The following is a 27411-nucleotide window of genomic DNA, read 5'->3' as shown; positions in this document are numbered from 1 at the left end:
GCCAGGCCAGGCCAGCGGCGCGGCGAGGATGGTGACCGAGCCGCGGCGGGGGCCCTGTTAGATGATCATTGCCGTCTGGATCGCCTTCCAAGCGAGCAGGAGCCTGGTGCGAGGGTTACTGCTCACCGCAGAGGCGCTCGGCGGCGGCGCCGACGCTGCTGCTGCTGCTGCCGCCGCCGTCCCCGCCGTTACCACAGACCGGATGGGAAACAGCTGCGTGTGCCGGGAGGACAGCGACGCCGAGGGGAACGCGGGTCCCCGGGAGCCGGGAGGACAGGCCGAGCGCTACGCTCCTCCGCCGCCGCCGCCGCCTCCGCCTCCGCTGTCTTCGTCCCTTCATTACCACCACCACCACCACCACCACAGCAGCGGCGGCGGCGCCGAGGCCGAGCCCAGGAACCGCTCCCGGGAGCCGGTCAGGCCGCCCAGGAGGGGACGGGGACCCCACGAGCCTCGCAGGAAGAAGCAGAATGTGGACGGGCTGGTGCTGGACACCCTGGCGGTCATCCGCACACTGGTGGACAAGTAAGTGGCTCACCCTCCGGCCACCCCTCACTGCCCTCCAGCCTCTCGTCCTGGCCTTGTTGCCCCTTCAGTCTCTCCTACCAGCCTCATTGCCCCCCCCCCCGGGTCTGGCCCAAGCCTCGCTGCCCCACCCTACAGCCCTCACTCGCCCTTCCCCAACTGCTCAGCGTCTCTCACACACACACACAGCCTCAGTTAACTGTCCCACCTGGTGGTGTGCGCTTGTTGACCGCCCACTGCTGTTCGTGCGTTTACACCGTCAGGGGCTGAACTGTCTGGTTTGGCACTGCGCGGTTTTCCGGGGACATCAAGACTTTGCGAAGAGCGCAGGTTTTCAAATCCTTCCCTCTCGGTCGGAAAGCGAACACGAGCTTCGTTGCATTTCCACACGAAGAGCTGAAGCAAAGTCACTGTGATCCATAGTGACTGAACTTTATATATATATATATATATATATATATGTGTGTGAATCCCCACCCACCCACCCAGTAACAGTGGCAAATTGCATTTATATAGCACCTTTCACATTCGGGCCTTGAAGGTATGGAGGGAAGGGGCGAGGCGAAGGGATGGAGTTCTTGAGGGTGGGGGTAGGAGGACTGGAAGGCCCTGACTGCTGATGTTGGGGCAGGGTTGGAGGACATGGACCAGGCCAGTGCCTGACAGGCAAGAAGATTGGTGAGGTCACGTAGTGCGCTTCCTGATGCTTGTACGGTACTTATCAACCGCAATGGAAATCCTTTTCAATACAGGTCAAGTTTACCCGAGCAGCACAAAAGTTTACAATGGACTTCGCCATTCTTTTGCGTGCCAGTTGGTAGCTTATTATCAAGGTTGATGATAATAAGAATAATCCTTGCATTTGATATAGCGCTTTTCACGTCGGGAGGACGTCCCAAAGCGCTTCACAGAACACACTGTAAAGTGAATTGACTGTGTATTTGTGGGCGAACGCGGCAGCCAATTGCGCGCAGCAATGTCCCACAAACAGTCGTGGATTGAAAATGACCAATTTATTATTGTTTTTGGTTTTGGAGGGATTATTATTAGGCTCTGTGTGGAGTAAGGAAACTTGCCCAAGGTTTCGCCCTGCCAGATGTACCGCAGTGTCATAGACCAGTTACGTAATTCAGCACTTGGTCAGATTGGATATTGATATAAATTGAAGTTCTGCTGTAAAATGATAATAATCCTTGCATTTGATATAGTGCTGTAACACGTCATTGGGACGTCTCAAACCACTTAACAGAATATACTGTAAAGTTAAGATTATTTTATGGTTTTGCTGTGAGCTGTATGAGTAAATATTTTTTGATTGCAGTTGTAAAATTTAGTTGCCAGTAAATAAATTCAAAGTAAGGGACTGAGCAAAAATGCCATGACCACTGCACTATTTGCTAAATGCAACTGTTGGTTTTATCCTGAAAATTAAAGTCAGCAACGACTGTAGCGAGTATCTGATGGTTGCCTGAGTAGATACTACATCATCAAATATATTCAATTACTGAATTAAATTGAGCATTTAAATACCTTCTGTTTATTTAATAGCAAAGATCATTCATATGTGTCAACTTCATTGTTTGACCATAGAGAGGATTCACACCTGAACCCAATCCAGTCTGTCAACAATATTTAGGAGTGGGAACTTGAGGTGAGCTGCCAGCAGTTTGTGAGCATTGTTTTATTCTAGCCATCTTCTAGCCAGTCCAATTGAGATGGGCTAATGCAGCAGAATACGGATTAAACCTATGGTTTAATACGGGATGTAATACTTTTTCCCACAAATATACAGTCAATTCACTTTACAGTATATTCTAGGAAGTGCTTTGAGACGTCTTGAAGACATAATAAGACACTATATCAAATGCAAGTATTATTATTATGGGGCCAATTGTTTATCCATCGAGCCCTCTTTTTTAAAAAAAATGCTGCTTATCCCCTTTTCTGAAAGGGTTGTGAACATTTCAAGAACTGTGCAGGACAAACCTGTCATTTTGGAAATAAATTATGGCCTTGTGTCAAAGTTCATATCATAATTGTACTGCTGGCTCCTGAAGAACATACCAAAATTGCATCTTTATGGTTTCCAGCCACCGTAGTCAGTTTCATTTACTTTGTTGTCAGGTGCACTGTAACGTAAATACATTGCATGCACCTTGCAAGGGTGCTGAGTTAATGTTATCTTTTTATGACTCAAATAGGACAAAACTAGGGGTAAGTATTTATGAACTTGCCCATCGAATTTGGACTTCGCTATTTGAACATTGCTCATCGCCTCTTTTGCCATATGAAAGTAGTAGTAGTCTATGGAAGTTATTGATGCCACAGAAAGATTTGATGAGAGTGTATTGAGTTAGAAATGACCAAAGGAGAATCCATTGTCTTTATTAAATTGATTTCCTTCCTGGGCAGCTAATTGAGAGTTGTGTCATTGAGCTTTTTTGTATTTGTTATTTTATCACATACAGTGTGTTGCCTTCAAACTAAGCTATGCTCCACATTGGCAGCAAAAAGATGCAAAGTGAATATCTGCACTTGTGCTTCAGAATACAGTAACCCATATCAAAGGGCCAAAGTAAGATTTTGGAGATTTGATGATATGAAATTTGTGGCCTAAATGGTAGCTCAGCCTTGAAACAATGTGGAGGTAGTAGGGCTTTTTATAAGAAGCCTTGTGAAGGGTTTAGTCCCACACAATAATCTAAATGGTGTCATTGAAGGATGGCGTAGTAATGATCATAACTGCTTTTCTTCATTTCCAAATTAAATAAAGGACTGTTCTCTTGAGAGATTACTAGGCAAGTTCTTTATTTTGTATTATATTGTTTGCTAATACTGACAAACTTTTTGTTCCACACTTATAATGGGGAAGTTCCATTCTTGTGGGTGGACAATCAACTTTGTCGACATTTGCTAATGCTACTGTGTGCTCAGCTGTTACAGCGAAAGAAAGGGTGACTCAACTTTTTCTTACACAAACTTATAGAAAGGAAGAGCTTTACTTATAGGCCAAGCTTGTTTCTTGCACAGCTGTTCAGCAAGTGCTGTCAGCTACAATGTGTTCTAAAGACCCTTCAATTGCAATTCCAGGCAGAAATTTCCCTTAATAATTGGAGAAACACAATTGGTAGAATTTATAAATGGACCATTGGGGGGGAAAAAAAACTCCCCTTCTTAAAATGGAACACTTAATGCTAGTCATACCATTGGCTTATATGCTTTCAGCTGCAGAAGATAGTAACTTGGCTTTTCGCTTTAATGATCATATTTTGGGGGACAAGAAGATAAATTGACAGAGGCAAACTCAGTAGGTTGTTGTAAAATCTACGCAGCACTAGAGGTACCTGATTTAGAACCAATTTATTTATGAATAACAAATTAGAAAAAAAATCAATACACATTTTCATTAACTAAGTTTCCCTTACCAATCCTTTACATATTTTATATAATATATATTTTAATTAAAAAATACTCTTCACGTTGTGTAAAATTAGGAGAATTGGTATTAGCATAAGATTTTGTTGTGTATTTGTGGTGCAATTAAATAATTGAGTACTGCATTATCTACTTGATTAACAACATTTTTTAGTAAATCATGTAGGGTAGTGTAATTTTGAATGCCAAATAACTTGAACAGTGAAAGCCCACAATGGTTTTCAAGAATAGTTCTATATCTACTGAGGTAGATTGACATTCTTGCAATTAGGTTGCATGTGTTATTGCAGTATTACCTTTGAACAAGCGAGGGTGATCTCGTAATGTACTGCTTTATGCATTGTTATACAAGTCCCTTGTTTTTGTTTAGGACCCAATCAAACCAACTTTGTTGGACTTAGGACTGCTGTGGAATGCAGCTAGTGAGTTATTTGTGAACATGTAGCATTGTCCAGTTACCCACCGACCCTCACACCTGGTGTCTTAATGTGTGCAATATTAAATGCTATGAATGAAAGAAGACATACCGCATGGGGACTGAGTGCCAAAGTGGATTAGTAAAGCAGTGTTCTTTTAAGCTCTGAGAATCTGGTTTCTTTTCAGCTGATAGTGAAAAAATATTTCCTGTGACTCTAAGAGTCCTAAATAAAACTGAAATTGGTTTTGGCAGCACTTCCTCATGGGTGTGAACCTAAGCACAAAACTTACCTAAATCATGGTTCAACACCTTAGTTGGCAATATTCTCTTGATGAAGGGGGAAGTGGAAAATCTCTGCTGCTTCTCTAAAGTTAAGCATTTCAAAGCATTGTTCTATCCCTGCAAGGCTTTATTACTAGTAACAATCTTTCTCTTTAATTCCATACTTTATCACGTTTCGTCCACAAAATACATTCGCTACATTTTACAGTATGTTCTGTGAAGCACTCTGAGACGTCTCGAAGACAAGATATGAAGGCACTGTATCAAATGCAAGGATTATTATTTTATATTTTATTATACTGCTATGAGAAATTCTGCAAGTTAACTTTACAAAGCAAGTTAATAGATGCATGGTTGAGACTCCGATGTTTGAGCATTTTGTACAGTATGCGGATTAATCTCTTTTTTTCTTTTTAGTGACCAGGAGCCTCCGTATTCAATGATCACACTGCATGAAATGGCAGAGACAGGTAATCTTTCTTTTCAAACTAATTCTTAAAGATAACCAGTTTAAATTAAATGCAAGCAGTTTTACTGCTACTGATGGATTGCATTTTACAGGGCTGACTTGTCACACAAATTGAAGTGTCTCCTTAACACTATTTTAAATATTTTCTGTGTTATCTCTCTCCCCATTGTTAGGCCCCTCTTAACTAAAGTGGGTAGTTATCCTGTGCTTAACAGATCAAGACTGGTTATCTGTCCAAGCCCCTCACTCTCCTTGGGACGTCCTCCCAATGTGAAAGGCGCTATACAAATGTAATTTTGTTGTTGTAAACCACTAATCACAATTTTACATTCAAATGGCGCATATATTTATACAGTAAATTCAAACTGCTCTTAAACATTCTTAGTGATGTAGCGCCTTTCATGTCAGGATGATGTCCCAACCTGCTGGATAGTGAAGGGTTTGCACCCGAACTGGATGTTGGAATCAAGAGGGGTGGAGGGCAAAGGGGATGGGGTTGGGAGCATGACTGAATCATGTTCAAAGAGGAGGTGGATTAATGGAGGATAAGGGACAGAAAGGGGCCATGTTGGGGGATACAGGTTTTCGAGTAAGCAAACTTTACTTTGATTTGCAGAAGCTGTTAGAATGAAAGTTATTAGTTATTATGAAAGCCCAGCAAATTTCTCATAATTGCTTTATTGAAAAGTATCCCTATTTTTTAATGCTGTTTTAAACTTTATGCTAGTTCGTTAAATTTTTATTTGGGGGATGAGCATTGGCAGGATGCGTGACTGTGGTTGATGGTTGGAAATTTGCTGTATAGCTGTCAGCAATGGAAACCTGTCTTGATTTGTGGTGTCCCTGATGCTGCACTGATTGAGATTAGCTGACTCATGCATTGACAAGGGATCAAATGCACAACCATCCATTTCGGTTTTATTCTAGCCAATGGCTTTACTAACTGAGCCATCAAAGGAACACTGCTTTTTTTTAAGAACTTAATGCTGTTATTTCTGAGACCACAGTGCAGAGATACAATGGTTAATGTCAATGTAGCCAGGGTTTTGCAACAGAAAGTTCCATCTAAATTAGATAAAATCGTTTTTAAGATTTCAGATTCCCTCTATTCATACATGTGATTGGAAGATCCTTTTCCTGGTTTAATAATCCCTTCCAAAAAAAAAAAAATTTGGTCACCTAATCCTTGATTGTTTGTGGGACACTGCTGTGCGCAATTGGCTGCTGCGTTTTGCCCATAAAATATACAGTCAATTAATAATAATAATAATAATCCTTGCATTTGATATAGCGCTTTTCACGTCGGGAGGACATCCCAAAGCGCTTCACAGAACACACTGTAAAGTGAATTGACTATATATTTGTGGGCGAACGTGGCAGCCAATTGCGCACAGCAATGTCCCACAAACAGTCATGGATTGAAAATGACCAATTTATTATTGTTTTTACTGTAAATTAACTTTACAGTACATTCTCTGAACCGCTTTGAGATGTCTCGAGCACATGATGAGGTGCTATATCAAATGCATAATAATGCGTTTATGCGTTAATTATGCGTTTCATGTATAAAGCCTACAGGCCAGGAAGAGTTTTGGCTCACTCCTCAATGTGTACTGAATTAACATTTGGTTGTAAACTGGACTGGAAAAGGAGAGAAACAGCTGTAGTGCCATGCTCTTGCTGAAAAGTGCTTGGATATTTCAGGATAGGATTGGATTCAATTGTGACCTAAGCCATGGTGAAATAAACCTTCGGCATAGCTTTTGAATGAAGAATAGCCATTTGACGGGTACCAGCAGTACTCCAGGAAAGGGACAACCTTTCAACCCAAGGAAGTTGCCTTCTGGTGAATGCAATCGTCTATGAAATGTAATGTAAAGGAAGATTACTTGGTATGTACGGTTAATGTGTACATTACTGCTGAGAATTAGTTTGGGTAAGTGTAAATTAGAGAATTTGTACTTGCACATGCTGCTTGAACAAGCAGGAGATGAGGAGAGTTACTGCCAGAAATCTAAAGCTGTGACTGTTGTGCAAGATTCTTTGTTATCAAACTCACATCTGATGCAACTAATAGGTCGTGTTGCAAATTCTTACATTAAAGCAAAGTAGATCTGCAATGTGCTTATAATAAACGCACAAAGAATGTGGGAAGTGAACACTTTTTTGTAGGCAAAACTTGTGAACAACCTGTTTTTTTGTAGGGGCTGCAAAAAAGAATTAGTACGTAGATCGTACTTGTAATATCAAATTTGTTTGCTCTTTTCCTAGTGGAGTAAAGGAGTAAGAGTACTTTCTTTGTTGAATATTTGATATTTTTCTGAATTAATGTCGCTGAGTTACCTAAGGATTAAATTTCTCTGCAATTACTTCTGTGTTGGTGTCATTCAAACCAATATAATAGAAGCTAATTACACTGTTTCAACAACTGGAATATTTAATGTATCAACTAACAAAGTTTACTAGAAACAAGGAATACAGATAGGTTATTGAACTACTGTGCAGCAACTTAACTGCTTGAACTCGCAACCTAAAGGCTTGTGGTTTTATAGAACGTCCTTGATTCGGGTTGGATGTTGTTTTTTTTTGTACAGAGCACAAGACCAGACGTGTCGGTTCATGTACTGCCCTGTCTCCAGAGGGAGAGGGTAAAGTGTAGGTTAGCTTGCTCAGATTCATGTAGTGGAATTAAACTCAGTCCATTGATGGCTTTGTGTAGTGGTTTCCAAGCCTGTGGGTTTATGTATTCTGGTAACCCTCAATCTGCAACCACATGGGTATAAATGATAACCACTCTTCAGAGATGTGTAAGAAATTTCATTGAAGTGTTTTTATTGTATGCTGTTTCCAAAAATGTCAGTCCTGAAAACAAATTGTGCTCCCTTGTAGATTTCTGCCAAACCCTACAATACACAAGTACAGCGCTGACGCATAGTTCTAGGATTTGACAACTGTATCTCTGTACCCAGCTTTTTGACCCTATGTTCTGAGGTTTGTTCCCCAATGCTTTCCCAAACAGTATGGTTGGGATAAGGACTGCAGGGGCTAAATTCAATTGCTTTGGGGTACAGCACCACTATCTTGTACCACCTTCATGGGTGGGTTGAAGAGTCATGTGAGCCAACATTGGTTTCCTCAAGCAAAGTTTCCACAATGAAGGTGCTAATCTTAATTTTCCTGAGCTGTGTAAATCCTAAAATTCTCCAGCCGTAGGTTAAGGGCAGTTTCTATGCATTTCTTTCATCAAGTCTCTTGGTATATTGCACCTAATCTGTCTAAGTGGATATAGAGCTGACGATGTCATCTTGATGACACGAATAGTTGACAGTGTATATTTAACACCATGTGCAGATTAGAGCCATTTGGTCCAGTCCAGTAATGCTGGCAATGACTGCTATAGTGTTTAATCCTTCAAGCAGCAAAATTGCTTCCAGGAAACATTGTTCTTGTTAAACAATGAAGCTGCATCTATTGACAAAATGTTTTTTTAATCCTGCTTGAAAAGTGGTTGAAATCCTGCTCTGAACTGGCTATTTAAGACTGGCACAAAGGGGTATTATTTGCAGAGACAGTTTTGTCCCAATATGAAAGTGATACTGGAGCCATTCCGATTCCAAGTCTTGGGTGTGGTTATTAAATATTTACAATACAAAATTACATTTGTATAGTGCCTTTCATGTCGGGAGGGTGTCCCAAGAAGTTGTATTTAATACAGCTTTGACATTTTAAATGTACATGGCTGTCTATCCATGGCTGCAGGAGATGGGGAGGAGTGGAGAGAGGTAAGAGATAGATACTCTAGCCATCCATCTGCATATGGGTTGAGTGTTTAATCAAAAAACATTGACTGTGTAGGATTGGGAGAGGTTTGCTCATTAGACATTGTCAATGGTAGTTATCGAATGCTGGGAATTTTTTTGATACAATATTGTGACTGATCATTAGGTTCAATAAGGATGCAGTACAGTCATGATAAGGATTTTGATTATGTCATGAGAATCGTGACCTGGTTGCAAAACATTAGATATTTATATTTAATTTGTTGCTTCGTATTGGAAAAATAAACTCTGATCCATCCTTTTAAATTGAAAGAACAGCATGAAAAGTGAAACATTTTAAGTGTGCTCTTTTATAGATTACGCTGATGATTGAGTCCATTAGCATTATTGAAGCTTGTAAGGTTCTAGGAATCCGATTAAAGGTTTAAAATCATAACAACCAGAGATTTATATCATAGAACCATAGAAATCTACAGCACAGAAAAGCCATTTGTCCCATTGTGTCTGTGCTGGCTCTTTGAAAGAGCAATCCATTCAGATGCTTTTCCCCCATATCTCATATTCCTCTTTAGGTATCTATCTATAGTGAAACTCTGAGAACTAACCCCTCTGATAAGTAGTCAACCCCACATAACTAGTTACTCACTCAATATCCCGGCTATTCAAATATTTTGTTCTTTCTAGATATTGCACTTTGGATAACTAATCAATTCTGATAAGTAGTCATTTGAGCTCGGATGACGATTTATCAGAGTTTCACTGTAGTTCCCTAATATCAATGTCTCTGTAAAACTTTTTCCTGAAATAGCCACCTTGCTGCTTGTCTTCTTGACAATTTATAACTGAACCAAAAGAGCAATGCAACTTAGTAACTTACCTGTAGATTTGTGGTCCCGGGTTTGGAAATCGTGTGCAGGTCAAAATTCAATTTAATGTTATAGTTTCAATTAGTGCTGGATTAGTTGTGAACTACAATGATCTACTGTATTTCATCACTGATGGTTAAAAAAAAAGTGAGTCTTGGGGAAAAAAATGTTACGTTAGTGGCAAGCAACCCAGTAAGCTCTTAACAGTGGCACATTTGTTCTTTCAATTCATGTTATGAGTGTTGCCCTTTCCCAGCTAATCCAGACCAGCAAAGGGGAGCCTTTTTAATGTGCAGAGGTTCAGCAATGGAATTTTGTCGACATTAAACAATGCTCACAGTTGATCGATTCATTTTATTAAAAAGTACATTGCGACTTCAAACTTGCCATCAGCCAGGCTGGGCCATTTGCCAAAACTGCCATCAAGTATGTATGGGCATTTTTTTTTCAAATTCCAGATACCCTGATTGGAAGTTCATGGCAAAACAGGCATTTGGGAATGCCCTGTGCTAACTAGTAATTTGGTTTGATGTAATGGCCCACAATTGCTATTTTCCTGGAAATGGGTTGAACAAGTTGCAATCTTATGTGACTGGATGCTGTAGTTGCTTTTCCTCACCCACTTTTTTAAAAAAAATGTATCTTGAAGACACTGTTATAGATGAGCCAGAGGTTTTTCGGGCTGACCACTATTGCAAAGATGGAACCATAATCACAATTGGACCTTTGCACACAGATGTAGGGCTACTTTACAGCAGGTTTCCAAATATCCTGGTTACCTTTTTATTGAGAGCTCAATTTACTCAAGAGCTCAGCTTTCCAATGCAAAACACATCTAAACCAATCAAATACTGTTGGTTTCTCCTCAGTGACATTTGACTAAAAGTAATTCTAACCTCACATAAAGGCCACATTGGAATATTGTGAACGGTTTATGGTAGCCGATCTATAAAAGCCGATTGAATTTCTAGAGAGTCTTAAGACAAGAGTGAGTGAGTGAATCTGGACCTTTATCCTCACAGTTATGAGTAGGAGAGATGAACTTGATATACCTGGAGTAGAAGCAGACAGCAAACTCTATGTTTAAATAGTATTTTATATGTGCTAAATTTTGTGGCTACTTTTCTCATTCTAGCAATAAGCTATTCCATCTTCCCATAGAATCTCAAGAAGCGTTCCTAATTTTCCACTATCTTAAAGTTTCAGAGATCAATAATGTTTTGAGATGAGCATGCATGATCTAACTTCTCTGTTTTGGAGCCAGCTGGCGTAAACTGAACCCTTGTGAATTCTTTCTTGGTGACAGATGAAGGTTGGCTGGAAGTAGTGCAGTCCCTGATCAGAGTTATTCCTCTTGAAGATCCATTGGGACCAGCTGTCATCACTTTACTACTTGATGAGTGTCCACTACCTACCAAAGTAAGTGCTTCTTGGGATTCTGAGAAATGTCTAGTATTTGCCCCTGTGAGATTGGGATGAGAGAAATAAGGCAGATTATACTTTTTTTTATGAATGATCTGGACTTTGGAAGTTCTTGAATTCTATGTTCCCCACCCCCCCCCCACCCCCAAATCTTTGGACTCGGTGAATTACACCAATAAAGTGCATTGCCTGAAGTTTGAGGGAGGGAGAGACTTGTCTTGACATGATTCAAATAGGTGTGGGAATTGTGGATTTTAATAGTTTTGCATAGATTTTAACTTGTAAATGTGTTGTACTGTATTACTAATACTGTATGTAACTTTGATGTTTTTTAAATCTAAGGATGCATTACAGAAACTGACAGAAATGTTGAATTTGAGTGCATCTGTGGCAAAGCAGGACGCTTCCAATCCAGCTAAACATCGCAACACTACTGCAGTACTGGGATGCTTGGCTGAAAAGCTAGCAGGTATGTGGCAGGCATTGTTAAATCTTTTAATATGGTTGTTTTCTGGTTTGACAATAAAAATAAATATTAGTAAATTGTGCAGTTGTAATATTACAGCAAACGTGGCTACTTTCAGGGCAGGAAGGAGAGCAAGAAAGGGCTGAAAAGTACTTCAACCTGCACTTCACCCCCTCCTGCTCCAGCTCCTCGGCCTTCTCTTCCCTCCTCTCCTAGCTCAACCTCTCCCTCCACATCAACTGCGCCACTCACATTCACGGCCACCCACTCGATTTGGTGATCACCCAGGACTCCTCAGTGTCTCGGATGTCACCGTTACCGACAAGGCCATCTCCGATCACCACTTCATCTCCTTCACCACCTCCACCCCCCTCCCTACCGCCACCAGATCCACCACCATCTTCTACCACCCCTGGAAGAAGTTACCCCCACAATTCCTAACCGCTGCCTTGGAGTCCTCTGAACTCCTCTCCCTCTGGCCTTCATCCCTCACTGACCCCTCTTCTGCTCTCACCCTCCTCCAAAACACCCTCTCCTCCACACTCGACACTCTTGCCTCCATCACCTCCCGCACTCCCTTCCGCTGAACGCACCTGCCTCAAATCTGGCCTAACGGTCCACCGGCAAATCTGGCTGGACCTCCTCAAAACCTACCGCTCCACTCTAGCCTCGGCCAAGTCGTCTTTCTACTCCAGGATAATCCTGGAGGCGAAGAACAACCCCAGGCTTCTGTTCTTTACCATATCCTGACTCCTCCGTTCCCCCCGCCACCCCACGCAGGTCATCTTCTCCAACCTTCACTGTGAGGAGATGCTGGATTTCCTTGAATCCAAAATCAAGGGGATCCGCTCCGCGGTCACTTCCCCTCCAACTTGCACCCACCCCTTCCCTCCCACACTCCAACTCCTACCCATCCTCCCCTACACACCTTCGTACCCGTTTACCTACCCTCTGTCACCAACCTCATCCTGTCCTTGAAACCCACCACCTGCTCCCTGGACCCCATCCCCACTCCACTCCTTATCTCCCAGCTCCACCTCCTTGCCCCACTTCTCACAGACACCATTAACCTGTCCCTCTCCTCTGGCTCTGTTCCCATTCCCCTCAAAACTGCCACCATCACTCCCACACTGAAAAAACCCTCCCTTGATGCATCGCAGATATCAAGCTACCGGCCCATCTCCAACCTCCCCTTCCTGTCCAAGGTTCTCGAAAGAGTCGTCGCCTCCCAACTGCGCTCTTTCCTCTCCACCCATTCACTATTCGAACCCCTCCAACCGCCCTGGTCAAGGTCACTGATGACATCTTGACCATCTGCGACCAGGGCTCCCTCTGCCTCCTCGTCCTCCTCAACCTATCGGCCGCATTCGATACGGTCGACCACTCTATCCTCTTCCTATTGCCCACCTCAACCTTCAAGGCCCTGTCCTTGAGTGGTTTAGGTCCTACCTCTCCAACCGTCTTCATTTTGTTTCCACTAACGGCTTTTCCTCCACCCCCCTCACTGTCTCATGCGGCGTCCCTCAGGGCTCTGTCCTCGGTCCCCTCCTCTTCACCCTCTATATGCTCCCCCTTGGTGACATCATCCGCAGACATGGGGTTAACTTCCACATGTATGCGGATGACACCCAACTCTACCTTTCCTCCTCTACCCTCAACTCCACGACCACCGATGTCCTGACAGCTGCCTGTCCGACATCGAGTCCTGGACGAGAGACAACTTTCTTCAGCTCAACGTGCGCAAAACTGAGGCCCTCCTGATTGGCTCACGTCAGCGCCTCCGCACCTCAGGCGCTGACAGCATCAGCATCCAAGGCTGCACTCTCCACCTCTCAAAGCCAATCAGGAACCTCGGTGTTCTGTTCGACCCTGAGCTGTCCTTTCTTCCCCACATCCGCACCACAACTGGCACCGCCTTCCACCACCTCCGGAACATCGCCAGACTACGGCACTACCTCACCCCTCACGCTGCTGAAACATTGGTCCACGTCTTTATCACCTCAAGGCTGGACTATGGGCACTCTCTGCTCGTCGGCCTTCCCGGCACCTCCCTCCACAAGCTGCAGGTCATTCAGAACTCTGCAGCTCGTGTACTGTCCCGCACCAGGCTTCGGGACCACATCACTCCCACCCTCGCTCGCCTCCACTGGCTCCCCATCCCCCAGAGGATCGAATTCAAGATCCTCATCCTCACCTACAAGGCCATTCACGGCCTCGCTCCCTCCTACCTCTCCGACCTACTATCCCCCTACTTACCTGCCCGTACCCTCCGTTCCTTGGCTCCGGTCTGCTCCACATCCCCCGCCCCAACCGCCCTACCATCGGTGGCCGGGCCTTCAGCCTCTCAGCCCCTAGGCTCAGGAACTCCATCCCCCGGTGCCTTCGCCGCTTCCTCCCTTTCCTCCTTCAAGGCCGGTCTCAAGACCCTTCTCTTCAAACGTGCCTTCAGCTCCCCTCTCGACTCTCTACCCCCTCCTCGCTCCCTCCCTTCCCTCCCCGCTCCCTCCCTTCCCTCCCCTCACCCTGACCATTTCCCCCCTGCTCGGGTCCCGACCCAACTGTCCAGTGCCTTGGGACGTCCTCCCGACGTGAAAGGCGCTCTATAAATGCAATCTTGTTGTTGTTGTACTGACAAAACTTCATTAGTTTATCAAACGGGTGATCTTTTTGGAGGAGTAAAATTTAAAAATCAAAAACCATTGCAAATTAGAACTCTTTACAACCTCGATTTTTATCGGTAACCTTAAGTGTCAAACTGGCATGGGTGTGGGGTTTGGTAGGGGGTTTGGAGCAGAGTTCCCACAGCTTGACACATCACACAACCAGTTACTAACAAAAGTCATTGCTACTGACTCCAAACCAACGCATATTAAAACTGGATCTTTCTGTGATATCTTTGCTTGAATCATTTAAGTGCCTGGATGTGACTCAGCTAAGGTGGAGTCCATAAAACAACAGGCTTGCACATGAAGAATGATCAGATGGATGAAATAACACAGGCTGACCAGTATCATGGAAATGTTAACTCAGAATTAATTGGGGAGATGAAAAGCAATAAGCTTTAGGTGGATAGCTTAGACCTAGAGCTGTAGGGTTTACTTGTTACTGTTGAGATTTGAGAGTAATATTTGTTTAAAATATCACAATATGAGAGATGATCTTTTGTATTGTTAATTGTTAACATGTGCAACGCTTACAGGTCCTGCTAGCATAGGTCTTCTCAGCCCAGGGACCCTGGAATATTTACTGGAGAGCTTGGTAAGTACTGTAAATGCTTTGATCTGTGTACTGAATATCTTTCAAATTCGCATTAGGCCACGTAAAGCTGTCTTGATGAGGTGATCCTGTGCAGATTTTGCAATCCGCATAGTCACTCAATGTTAACAAATGTAAACTCTTTTTCTTATTGTTTCATACCAAACTAACATTCAATGATGGTAAGGTTGTTTCTTGACCAGATGGTTATTGAAGCCCTGAAGAATTCAGTTAGGATTAGACGCATCAGCCTGCTCAGTTGGTAGCACTCTCATTTTGACTCAGAAAAATGTGGGTTCAAGCCCAACATTGGGGCTTTGAGCTCAATATAAACTGATACTCAAATCCAGTGCTTGTGGGATTGGAGATACTGTCATTTGTATGAGACATTAAACAAAGTTCCATCTGCCTGTTCAGGTGGAGTTAAAGATCCCATGAAACTATTCTCAAAAAAAGTTTCTCCTAATGTCCTGGCTTCATGGCTGTTTGTCGGATATTGCTGTGTGCAAATTGGCTGTCGAGTTCACCTACGAAATAGTCACAACACTTTTCAATGTATCCTGTGAAGCACTTTGAGGTTTCCTGGAATGAAAGACCCTATATTTAATGTAAAGATTAAGTTTTAAACTTCAACTTTAAAAAAAAAAAAAAAAAACTTTTGCTTTCTGCAAACCACTGGGAATTGTGAATTCTAAATAGCCCATTAATGGATCATAATTTGCAATTTCAGAAGAACCTCTTTTGCGCAAGTGTTCCTGTATACCTGCGTGTGTTCTCGTCAGTCCAGGACTGACGAGAAGGTAGGAGAAAGAGCCAATGTAATATCTTTTGAGTCGCACACTGCACAGATTTTGAAAAAATCTTTTGTCGGCATAAGGCAAAGTGTGCTGTCAATGAAACCCACAAAAAGGATGTATTTGTTCAGATCTTTTGAAGAATTGTAGCTTAAACCAAATGTGAATCGATGGAAATTCTAATCTGTATGTCTTCTTTTGTTTCATATTACAGAGTGCACAATCCCACCCCACAGTTATGCTTTTCTCTCTTATTGCCCTGGAAAAGTTTGCACAAACTAGTAAGTTTTTTTTTCTTTTTCTTTAAATCTTAACATTTTGCTGTTGGTATGATGATGGATGTAATATCTCGTGAGATCTAGAGGTATCTTTCTGTGATCAACATGTAGATGAAGGGGGCAGTGTTGGTAGAGAATGCAGTTTATGGATGGGAGCTTAGTTTGAATCCCAGTTCATGGTGGATTTATTGATCTCAGCTGGGGCAGCATTGGGAGTCCACATTTCCCTGGCCTTACCAGTGGTAGACAGGGGAAAGTAGCTCTGTTACTGGTCCAGTTCCTTCTATTGGGGAAGGGGTGCGCAACAGCCCGGTAAGGCTAGGCTCAGGCCTGTTGCTCTACAGTCCTATCTCTCACCCACATTTCTATTCCAACCTATGAGTAACTGACACTTGGGATGTAAACTGTCTAGTCAATGACACAAGCTGAGCATACCACCTTCGCGTACAAACAAGGTAGCAGTATGTCAAAGGGTGCTTTACCAGAATCATTGTGCTCATTCTGGGAACACAGAAAATCTAGTCCAAAGTTGGTGTAATGTATTTCTGACTTATTTGAAGGAACCTGTGCTCTGATTTCCTACCAAGGAATCGCGTTTGAGATCATTGCATATTCAGATTCCATTTCTGTATTGCATTTAAGCTGTTATCTCTTCATTTATTTCCAGCATTAGATCAACTGTGTTGACACAATGCTGCTTGTAATTGCAGGTGAAAATAAATTAACTGTCTCTGCGTCACGCATTAGTGACCAACTAGTTATGCTGGAGTCTTGGGCAAACCACACTGACTACCTGAAACGGCAGGTTGGCTTCTGTGCACAGTGGAGCCTGGACAATTTGTGTAAGCAATTCTACTTCAACTTTATTACATTCTTACTGGCAGGTAAAATGCTAGCAATACTCAAGAATGATTTTAATTTAATTGAAGTCGCATAAAGATTACAGTGCATTATTGATATTACAGCTATGATTTTGTTATTTAACTACCAAAACTGTACACAACTATCGCAACAGAAAAACCTACATGTGCAATCACAGTGCAAGTTTTGGCAGCTAAGTTCTCCATGAGAAATTGCATCGTGCTAACTTAAATGATATTAAGTTCTTCCATAGAGGGAAACATGGTAATGTAACCTTCCATACTTGTTTGGCAAATAACTACTAGAGAGCAATTCCAATCCTAATTCATATGAACATACACTTGACCATTGCTGAAAACATAGTGTCAATTCAGATGCTAAATGTAAATAACTTGTCGCTACATTACTTGTCTCAATTAAGTTTATAGCTTTGGATAAAATTAACTATTTGTTTTTCTGCAGTTTTGAAAGACAGTAGGCAGTTCACATATGAGAAGGTAAACCTCAGCCACATTAATGCCATGTTGAACAGCAACGATGTTAGTGAATACCTCAAAATTTCACCAGATGGACTGGAGGTAAGACTGCATGTTGTCTTTGGATCATACAGTACAATTGTCCTTAACCCCAATTTTCTTCCCTAACCGACTAGTCTATGCTAAACAACTTCAGCTACGTTTTAGTAGAAAATGTTACGTCTCTTAGAATACAGTATTTAGTTTAATTTATTTGAGAAATAAAAAGGCTTCTGTGGTCTCCCCAGTTAGTGAATAAATGCACTACCCGATTAATTGGTCTATACAGCGTGGAAGGCCAGTGCTGAACTAGCTGATCTTAGACAAGAAGCAGTAGGAACACTACCAGGTCTGAATAAGGTAGAATCTTACTAGCAGTCTGACTTCTAATCACCTTATGTTTTCAGTTTTTTTGGCCAAAATTAAGCTGCTAAACAAATTTTTAAGAAACCAGATTATAATGATTATTTAAATGAATGCAGATTAGATTTACAATCCACTGTTGTCAGAGTCCTTTTTTAAAAAAAAAGATGATGTCCTTTTTAAATACGTTGGCACAGCCTTGACCACCTAATTACATAGTGAAATGCACTGTAAGCTTCAAGAATCAAGTCATAAAACCGTACTTCCTCTGAATATTGATAGGTGATGTAGAGTACGGGCATCTGTGGCCATCTTAATGCTGTTTGTGGATTTTCAAGGTAAACCTTCACTGCTGAACATGTGGATCCAACACTAAAATATCTGCAATCCTCATTAAAACTCTATTTGTAACCTTACTTCTATGCAACAAAACCATTTGTAGAAGTCTTACAGAATGCATTTACATAAAGGCTTTTGTTCATTGGTTTCCTTTAGTGCATAAAATTATAGGCTCAAATATAAGAAGTGTTATCAATTGAGTTTCTTCATTTCTCTTACAGGCTCGCTGTGACGCATCTTCATTTGAGAGTGTGCGCTGTACATTCTGTGTAGATTCCGGAGTATGGTACTACGAAGTAACTGTAGTTACTTCTGGAGTAATGCAGATTGGTTGGGCGACCAAAGATAGCAAGTTTCTTAATCATGTGAGTTGCTGTACTTGCATTGTTGAAAAGGTAACCAGTTGCTCACTCTTGTAATCAGATCGACTTAAGGATTCTCAGTTCCTCACTAGCTTGCATTTTAACCTCTATTATTTCAATGCACAGACTTTGAATGGATATCCCACATATTTCACAATGAGGAAAGTGAAGTTAGCTACATTTATTCAGTAGTTTGATGCCTAACTTGGCTTTAATTAGTAAGTTTGTACCTCAAGGTAATGCGCTGACTTCAAAGGCTCACTTTCCTTAATAGCATACTGAGAAGAGAGCCTCGAGGACACACTGAGCCTGTATCTAAAAGACTCATAAGCGTGCCTAGAACAAATTGTTTTACTCTGATACTAATGATGTACATTTCTTTATAGGAGGGTTATGGGATTGGTGATGATGAATATTCGTGTGCATATGATGGCTGCCGGCAGCTGATTTGGTACAATGCCAGAAGTAAACCACACACCCATCCTTGCTGGAAAGAAGGCAAGTTATAAATTTGAATTTTGTTGCCGTGTATCTTATTGAACAAATTAACTTGTGGGAACTGATGGTTCAAAACCATGTGTGTAGTATTCCAGCGACTACTGCTGGTGTTAGGCATTATCATTTAAGAAGTAGTTTATTGGCTATAAAAGAAGTTGCTATTTTCTGCAAATCTGCAGCAGCATAAGAGGTGGTAGCCTTATTGTTATGCATACCACATGTTAGTTTTCAAATGTTTTTGTGGTGTTTAGTGAGTGGTTAACACACAAACAGAAAATTAAGTAATTGCAGCAAGAAAGGTTTTGGTGAAGTTGTGCTGAGGATTGTGGTCGGGTGATAGTGAGGCCCAGAGCTTGACTTGCCACCACATTCTGCCCCCTCCCCATCACTGGGCCGTGGATATAATACATTTGGGAGCCCAATGGAAGGACTTGCCCTGTACACGGTTCCAGTTTAGCTAGGGCTGGCAATAAACTACTTCAGTGATTTTTGTTTAAACACTTAGTGTGTGGTGTTAACAGGCTTCATGTTTGGGCTTGGGTTTACTGGAAAACAAACCGCTGATGGTGATCTGGGACCTTGAATCTCACAAGCCCAAAGGGTGAATGTGTAATACACATGACACCACTCAGTTTTATTCTTAGTAAACAGAATCCCATTACGTATAAGCCAATAAAGTATATGCTAGTATACTGCACCTGTTGAATGGTGAATTGTGTACAGTTTAACTTAATGTACTCTTTGGCTCATTTTTCCATTTAGGGGACACAATAGGATTTCTTTTAGACTTGACCAAGAAGGTGATGATTTTCTATCTTAATGGAAATCAGCTACCACCAGAGAAGCAAGTCTTTTCATCAGCAACGTAAGTACACTCTGGAGAGACCTGTTTGCATTTGATTTACAGCTGATAGCTAGAGTAGCTGTTTTCAGACTAGTTGTGGAAATTCTTGTTAACGTTTTTTATTGTTGACAGGCCAGCTCACACAATTTTGCATTAATTGATTTGTTTGCTGGATCAAAGGAAGAGAATGTTGTATCACCAAATGAACAATATACTATATGGGGGAACTCAAAAAAACACATACTTTTAATTCAGATTGAACATTTCAAAGTTTTTCTCCTGCAATTGAGCTCTGAAAAAAATATTCCAGGATAATAAGAAGAAATGGTTGATGGTTTGTGTGAACTCTGAACTTTCAAAGTACAGTACACTAATTGACTATTACATCACTTTAAGAAAACTTCCATTATATGTGTTACTCTTGGTTTTATGGCATTTCAGTTACTGGTGATAATTAATATTTGGAGTGAGTTCAGTTGCTGTAGAGGGAGAACTGTGGACGTGGGTAGGAGATTCAGTTTGAATGTCAGGATAGTCTGACTTAACCTTCTATAACGGGAAAGATTTTTTAAAATGTGATGCTACTCTGCTCTACAGCATGATATGATCGCAGTTCAGCATTCACCTATGCGGTAGACTGAAGCGAGACTAGTTTCATCTTTCAGAAGCATCCCTGTCAGCTGATAATGGGCAACTTCTATCACAATGGAAATAGTCCTGATCTCATACCCTCTGGAGTTACCAGCACTCAGTCCCAAAAGTTCTCGGCTAATTTGTTAAACTGAGCGCTATAGAAGCGTGATCATAGTTAAGGGTACTACCTTCACAGAGCCCCACTGGTGAGCTAAAGTTATAACTGGCTTCCTGGAAGAGGTTGTGGTTGAAACCAGTTCTTTAAAAGGTATTTTGTCAACAAAAGTCGTCTATTACGGAATTTCCTAAAGGTTCTTTAAACACTTGTTATCCAGTAAAAATCACTGGGCTCTAATCCGACCTGAGTGTAATGTAATCTTCCACCATTCATTTTTTTTCTCTTTTTATTACAGATCTGGTTTTTTTGCAGCAGCCAGCTTCATGTCTTATCAACAGTGCGAGTTTAACTTTGGAGCAAAATCATTTAAATATCCTCCAGCAGTCAAATACAGCACATTTAACGAGTATGCCTCTCTCTCACCAGAAGAGAAAATAATTCTTCCAAGGTGAGTATTTTTAAATCTATGCTTTTAAACCTAAAATCTTCTAGATGTGAGCATTTTATGTTTGTATTGGTCTCGATTTTAAATGATTTCATAGCAACTGGTTTGCACCTTCATTTTGAATATTAAACCTCTGTCCCCTCCCTTGTATCAATATGTGATATTGGGATTTTGAAGAGTGGGTTATTTGTTCATTAAAGTTGCTCAAAGTGTCCAATTTTGGGAAATGTGTCCATTTTGGAAGAGTCAACCTTACAACTCCCCTGCGTCTTACTGATGACGCCCATGTTTTGAGATTATAACATGCACTTATCCACATGATTCAGAATTGTGCAGCTGACTACTACTGCCTGGGTGAAGGCTATGACAGTGACTGACAAAGTTGATGTTAAATTGTATGTTCTGAAATAAGCAACATGTTAAATGTTTCAGGCACCGACGCTTAGCCTTGTTGAAACAAGTGAGCATACGGGACAATTGCTGCACACTCTGCTGTGATCAAATGGCTGATACAGAACTCAAGCCCTGTGGACATAGGTATGTGTCAAACATGGACCTTGTTTCAGTTTACAGCAAGCTCCTTACAGGGGTTTATGATTGTAGATAACCACCCTTTCCCCAGAGAGTAGCATGTTTAGCAGCCGTTCTGTTTGTTGTAACCCACCACTCCGAGGCCATATATTTCACTTTCTGCTGAGCTCCCAGAACCTTCTCATGATCTCCCAGTAGACATTGCATCTGTTAGTAATTACTGTTACTGTTCCAACCTGTGAGTGAGTGGCCTTTCCACTGGTGAAATGTGCCATTTTATTCTTTAAAAACAATAAGACAAATGTCTCATTTTAAAAATGACCCTTGATTCCACACAATAGGACCACTGTTGCACAGTTCCTATTTTCTAAACATCTTACACATGGTGTGTTTTTTTTTTTAAAAATCTTGTTAAGAACATACATAAGAATTAGGAGCAGGAGTAGGTCATTCGGCCCCGCTAGCCTGCCCCGCCATCATGGCTGATCTATTCTAGCTCCACCTACCCGCCTTATCCCCATATCCCTTAATCCCTTTATCCACAAGAAATATATCAATCTCAGTCTTGAATATTTTCGAGGACTGAGCATCTACAGCCCTTTAGGGTAGAGAATTCCATAAATTCACTACCCTCTGAGTGAAGAAGTTTTTCGTCAACTCAGTGTGAAAGGGCTTACCCCTGATTTTAAGACTGACCCTGGTTATAGTTTCTGCAACCAGGGGAAAAAGTCTCCCACTGTCTATTCTGTCGTGCCCCTTAATAATCTTATAGGTTTCTATAAGATCACCTCTCATTCTTCTATATTCTAGAGAATATAGGCCTAAATTGTTCAACCTATCCTCATAACTCATTCCCCTCATCCCTGGTACCAACCTAGTGAATCTACGTTGTACCCCCTCCAAGGCGAATACATCCTTTCTTAAATAAGGAGACCAAAGCTGCACACAATACTCTAGGTGCAGTCTCACCAGGGCCCTATACAGTTGCAGGAAGACTTCTCTACTCTTATATTCTAATCCTTTTGTAACAAATGCCAACATACCATTAGCTTTCCTAATTGCTTGCTGTATCTGCAAACTAACCTTTTGTGACTGGTGTACAAGGACACCCAAGTCCCTCTGAACGCTAACACTATCTAGTCTCTCCCCTTCTAAAAAATAATCTCTACTGTTTTTGCCACCTAGGTGGATGACCTCACACTTCCCTACATTGTACTTCATCTGCCGCTTATTTGCCCATTCACCTAGCCTATCTATCTCATTGCTTTTTTTAATATCATCCTCGGTGTTTACTCTCCCTCCTAATTTAGTGTCATCCACGAATTTGGATACATTAAGTTCGACGTCCTCATCTAGATTGTTGATGTAGATTGTAAATAGTTGACTCCCAAGCACTGATCCTTGTGGCACTCCACTAGTCGCATCCCGCCAATCTGAGGACCCGTTTATCCCTACTCTTTGTTTTCTTCCCGTTACCCATTCTTCAATCCATGCTAATATATTCCCCTTAATTCCATGGGGCTCTAATCTTGTGGATCAACCTTTTATGTGGCACCTTATCGAATGCCTTTTGGAAATCTAAATACACTACATCCACTAATTCTCCCCAGGGGGTTAAGGGGGTGATGAGCTAGTTCAGTGAACTACAAAACTAACTTCCTTATGACTTCACGGAAGGAGATTTGTTTTTCTCCAAATTTTAAAAAAAAAGAAATTCAAACGTTATCATCAGTAACTGACAAACCAATATATGGAACAACCCATTTGTCTACTTGAGCTCTTTAGTGTGTTGCTGTTGCTCCAAATGTGCAAATATGATGCTAAGGTTTTTTTCACAATGTACTGTTTATAGGTCAACATTGCTTTCTTACATGGTAGTGTTAGTTTCCCAGCTAGCTCGGACTCCCACTCCGTTGCTGTGAACCACTTTGAGATGCTCTCCTACTTGAAAGCTGCTATTATATAAGTTGGAATTTGTTGCTGTTGAATTCAAAGATTGATTTTTCTGTTTACCCATTACTTTGCATTTACACTTTACTTTATTGGCTCCTGTTACTGCAGATAAGCACTTAATGGCAGCCTGGCCTTCTTTCCTGTGCTCTCTGCCTGAGTGCTAGCTATAAAATCAATCTCTTCCCAATTGCCAAGTCAATTCTGAATCACTCCTACTCGTGGGTCCACGTGCCAATATGACATTGATCGTTTGTTATCCCCTCGGGCCTGCAATTAATTGAAGGAATGGTGGAATTGCTTGATTATACCCTCTACAAGTATTACCTTATGTTACTTTTTCCACTCAAGTGTGGCTGCTGGACTCTGCTTCAGCTTTGATGTGAGCAATACATTCTAAAATGACAGCAGCAGATTATTGGTAGGGATTGTATCTCAGCGCTCAGGCACTACAATGTGTGATGGGCCTATATAACTGCAATCAAGCTAGTTTGTAGCTTGTACATATCTCCAGTACATATTCTATTACATTGCACAGTTGCTTTTGCATCTATTTAGCATTTGTATGTTTGAATGATCCCTTCATATTTACATAACTGTTCTATTGTATAGGTGTGTACAACTTTGCTTTGTATGTGGTTTCTTCTGGTCTTAATTTGCACAGTTGCTTTTATAATAGCTTTGGGGGGAAAAAATACCAATTATAACTTTACAGCATTCAATCAGATGTTGTGTGAGAAACAGTTGGAATGTAAATCATGTGGTTGGAGGCCCAGCAGCAGATCACACGACTGGAAAAATCAATATCCTTTCCAGCTTGTACATATTGTACATATTGAACATGTAACACTTCAGCTTCATAGTTCATCTCAGCAATGGTGGTGGGGGGGTGAGCTTTCATTCCATTCCAGTAATGTTTGCTGTACAATTGATTTTGATTAAAAGCTGTTGAGGTTTTCAGAAATCGATCACCAAACCCCTACTGCTTGAATCCGAAATTACTTATTCTTGCAATGTTATGCTGTTATTCCTATGTAGACTATTGTAAAATGGTGTGGAGTGAAACTGAAGAATGAGGCACACTTGTCTTGACTTGACTTCAGTATTGTGGGGTATCCTTCCAACTTCACTCTAGGGAGTTGGTTCCAGTGCAGTGCATTGGCTTGGAAATCACATCTAATCTGTACCCACTTATGGGGGGGAGGAAAGCATTGAAAGGATTTTTTTTTAAAAAAGCCTTGGTGTCATCCTTGTGATGAAATATTTCTGCAGCAAAAAAACATCTTTTGCTCCTTGAGTCAGTACTGGGCAGACGGGTAATGTTCTCAATATGCAGAGCTGACCCATGTGATTATGAGCTTCAAGCAAATCAACACTATTGTCCAAGACATTCACTGCCAAAAGGAAGTGATTTGTGGAGCATCACTGCTGGTACACCACACAGTGGGGTTTGGACTGAGAATGTTAAGATGTAGCTTCATCAATTCTTCTATTCCTGGTATAATTTGAGTAGTGGAAAATCTTGTGGTACAACTCTGGTTACCCTCTGCAGGACTAATACCCTACCCACAGCCTGCTACTAACATATGGGCAAGCAGACAGCCCTCATCTGAACCATTGGTCTGTCCCTTTTTGAGTTCAGCATTATTGCTACAGTTAATAAGTCCATCCTCCAACTATACTACAAAATATATCTTTAGAATTGCTGTATTAGTATTCATCTTCACGTATTTGTATTGAATTCAACATATCTTAAGGTTCAGTTTTAATGGAAAGCTTCCTTTCATCATTTGACACCATCTGACCCACTGGTCTGCCCACTATTGAGATATTTTTACTTAAATTGGACTCTGGCAAAATGCCCACAAAACTATTTCAAGTGAAATAGTATTTTTTACTGCAATGGCATAAAAAGTTTTCCTATTAAGTCTTCACTCTGAGACATGTACTTTTCAACATGTGACTATATGCAATATTTGCCAAATTTTCTGCTATTTAACACCAATTTCTTCTGTATTAACAGTGACCTATGTATGGAATGTGCCTTGCAGCTGGATACCTGTCCTTTATGTCGTCAAGAAATAAAGACACGGGTCAGACTGATTTCGCACATTTCCTGAACTTTTTACTATGCTCCTAAGACCTGTTCTGATCAACATCAGTGTTGAGATGCTGATGAGTGAAGTATTCCAGCTGGGATATGCACCGTCCGAAATGTAATGTGTGGAGATGCTGGTTTAATACAAGTCCATTGGCCATCAAAGCAGCTAATTAAGGACACTGATTCCAACCGGATTGTAAGAATAAAGGTACACTTCTCTCTCCATCTGGCATCTGACTGGAAGAAGCAGGCCCTGATCATGCTGTACTTCATTTAGCATCAGCCTGCCAACTCTATCCAAGACGTCAGTGGTTCCCAAGGCATGCAGAAGACTCCCAGGATACAGACGTCGCCAGGGAATCTAGAAGAAAAGTGTTAAATTAACAGTGAAAGGAAACTTCGGATTCTTTTTGACATTATCTAAAATGCAGAAATGTTTACTTTTGTAGGCACTTGTTCTACAATCCCCTCTCTTTCTCCCACCCCCTCCCACCCCCTCCCCGATGTGCGGGGTACAGAGTGCATCAGCATCAACTTTTGCTGGAAACACAATACATGGAACAGACTGAACTCTGCAGAACTGCATAATTTGCCAAATAAATTGGTAGAATTTAAGACCTAATGATTCCAAAGAACATTCTGTGAATTTTTTAAAAACACAAAACATCTGTGGTAACCAACATTACTTTGCAAGTTTTTTTGTTTATTGATCACAAAAACATTTTTTTATTCTGTCTACAGAAATGAACTTTGTGGATAGCAAAATTATAAATTATTTATTTAATGAAATGGTGCGTGTTTTACTGATGCCAGCTCTTCCCCCACCCCCAATGTAACCTAACCTTAGTATTGCATCCGCCATGTCTTGTAATGCAATATTTGACCAATTTTCTTTAAGTTATCTTCTTCCCTGACTTTTGTATTGGTCCAAGAAACCTTTTGCTAGAGCAATGCACTATAGAATAATTTTATTGCAGCTGCATCATGTGTAAAGAAAGCGAACGCAGTAAGTTTGATAGGCTTCACGCTGCTTGTGTAAGCCGGGAAAGGGATACGGCAGTTTTACTTTTGTTATTTTTTAAAAAAATGATATGCAACAATTTTTATAAGGAAAAATAGTTTTTACAAATCAGGCTTAAATGGAACGGTGATGCCATTCGGGTTGTTTCTGCATCGGCAGAGTCGTTTAAACTCAGCGTTTTTGCTGTTTGTACTACATCTTGAGGTGCTTGGCAAACATTAACACAGAAAGGTTTTCATCAAGTCTTGCCAAAAAAAATTCCCGATGTGCAGATATCCAATGTGGCACTCGTTCCCAGTATCTAAAACACCCGTCCAACCGGTGGTTTAAAGAAATTGTGTAATAAAATTTGGAATACAGAAAAGCATGATGCCCAAGTCTTTTAAAATGTGTGCAGTAATGTGTAATTAGAATTTAAGTCGTTTCCTGGGTTTCGGCGATACCTTGAATCCACATGTCTGTTCATTTCATGTGACGAGCCCCTTCCCATGTGGGTGGCAAACCTTTCCAGGTGCTGCTGGTTTGGGCCCTAAGCTTGTGAATGTTTTAAGTTGTTTTCTCTGAAATATGGCAACATGAGTACTTCAGATCAGAGAAAGCATTTTCACATCAAAAGTCTGTATTAGTTTGTTCCCTCCTACACATGGTTTTACTTTTTCTGGCCGAATTCCCCTTGCTCTTCCCCACCCCGCGCCCCTCTTCCTGAAGGGAAGAACTTAATTGGAATGTGGTTCTATAGGAGGCAGCAGCTCTCTCTCGTACTTTTTCAAAATGGTCACTTTCAATGGGCAAGCGAACGCCAGCAACAGTTATGGAGGGCAATCCAGCCAAACCCGTTTCT

The 27411-nt window shown here is 41.3% G+C and overlaps 1 protein-coding gene across 1 annotated transcript; it reads left to right on the top strand.

Moving 5' to 3' along the window:
• Window positions 1-30: 30 nt before the first annotated feature.
• On the top strand, window positions 31-26164 carry rspry1 (ring finger and SPRY domain containing 1). Its single transcript, XM_042340191.1, has 15 exons — window positions 31-282; window positions 367-525; window positions 5078-5130; window positions 11081-11193; window positions 11539-11665; window positions 14862-14920; window positions 15926-15992; window positions 16700-16831; window positions 17313-17428; window positions 18289-18432; window positions 18816-18927; window positions 19690-19792; window positions 20818-20970; window positions 21400-21504; window positions 25472-26164. Exons 1-15 carry the CDS (start codon window positions 62-64, stop codon window positions 25566-25568), a joined length of 1761 nt encoding a protein of 586 aa, XP_042196125.1. The 5' UTR covers window positions 31-61; the 3' UTR covers window positions 25569-26164.
• Window positions 26165-27411: the final 1247 nt, after the last annotated feature.

Source organism: Callorhinchus milii, unplaced genomic scaffold, assembly GCF_018977255.1.
Source record: "Callorhinchus milii isolate IMCB2004 unplaced genomic scaffold, IMCB_Cmil_1.0 Scaffold14, whole genome shotgun sequence".
Taxonomy (NCBI): Eukaryota; Metazoa; Chordata; class Chondrichthyes; order Chimaeriformes; family Callorhinchidae; genus Callorhinchus; species Callorhinchus milii.
The sequence above is the reverse complement of the archived record's forward strand: the minus strand, read 5'-3'. Positions and strand labels throughout refer to the sequence as shown.

Bases quoted from the DNA above. Each gene is read 5' to 3' on its own strand.
- rspry1 (XM_042340191.1), top strand. From the start codon at position 62: ATGATCATTGCCGTCTGGATCGCCTTCCAAGCGAGCAGGAGCCTGGTG. The intron at 5,131-11,080 runs GTAATCTTTCTT...TCTTGGTGACAG, and splicing joins GCATGAAATGGCAGAGACAG to ATGAAGGTTGGCTGGAAGTA. The intron at 17,429-18,288 runs GTAAGACTGCAT...TTTCTCTTACAG, and splicing joins TTTCACCAGATGGACTGGAG to GCTCGCTGTGACGCATCTTC.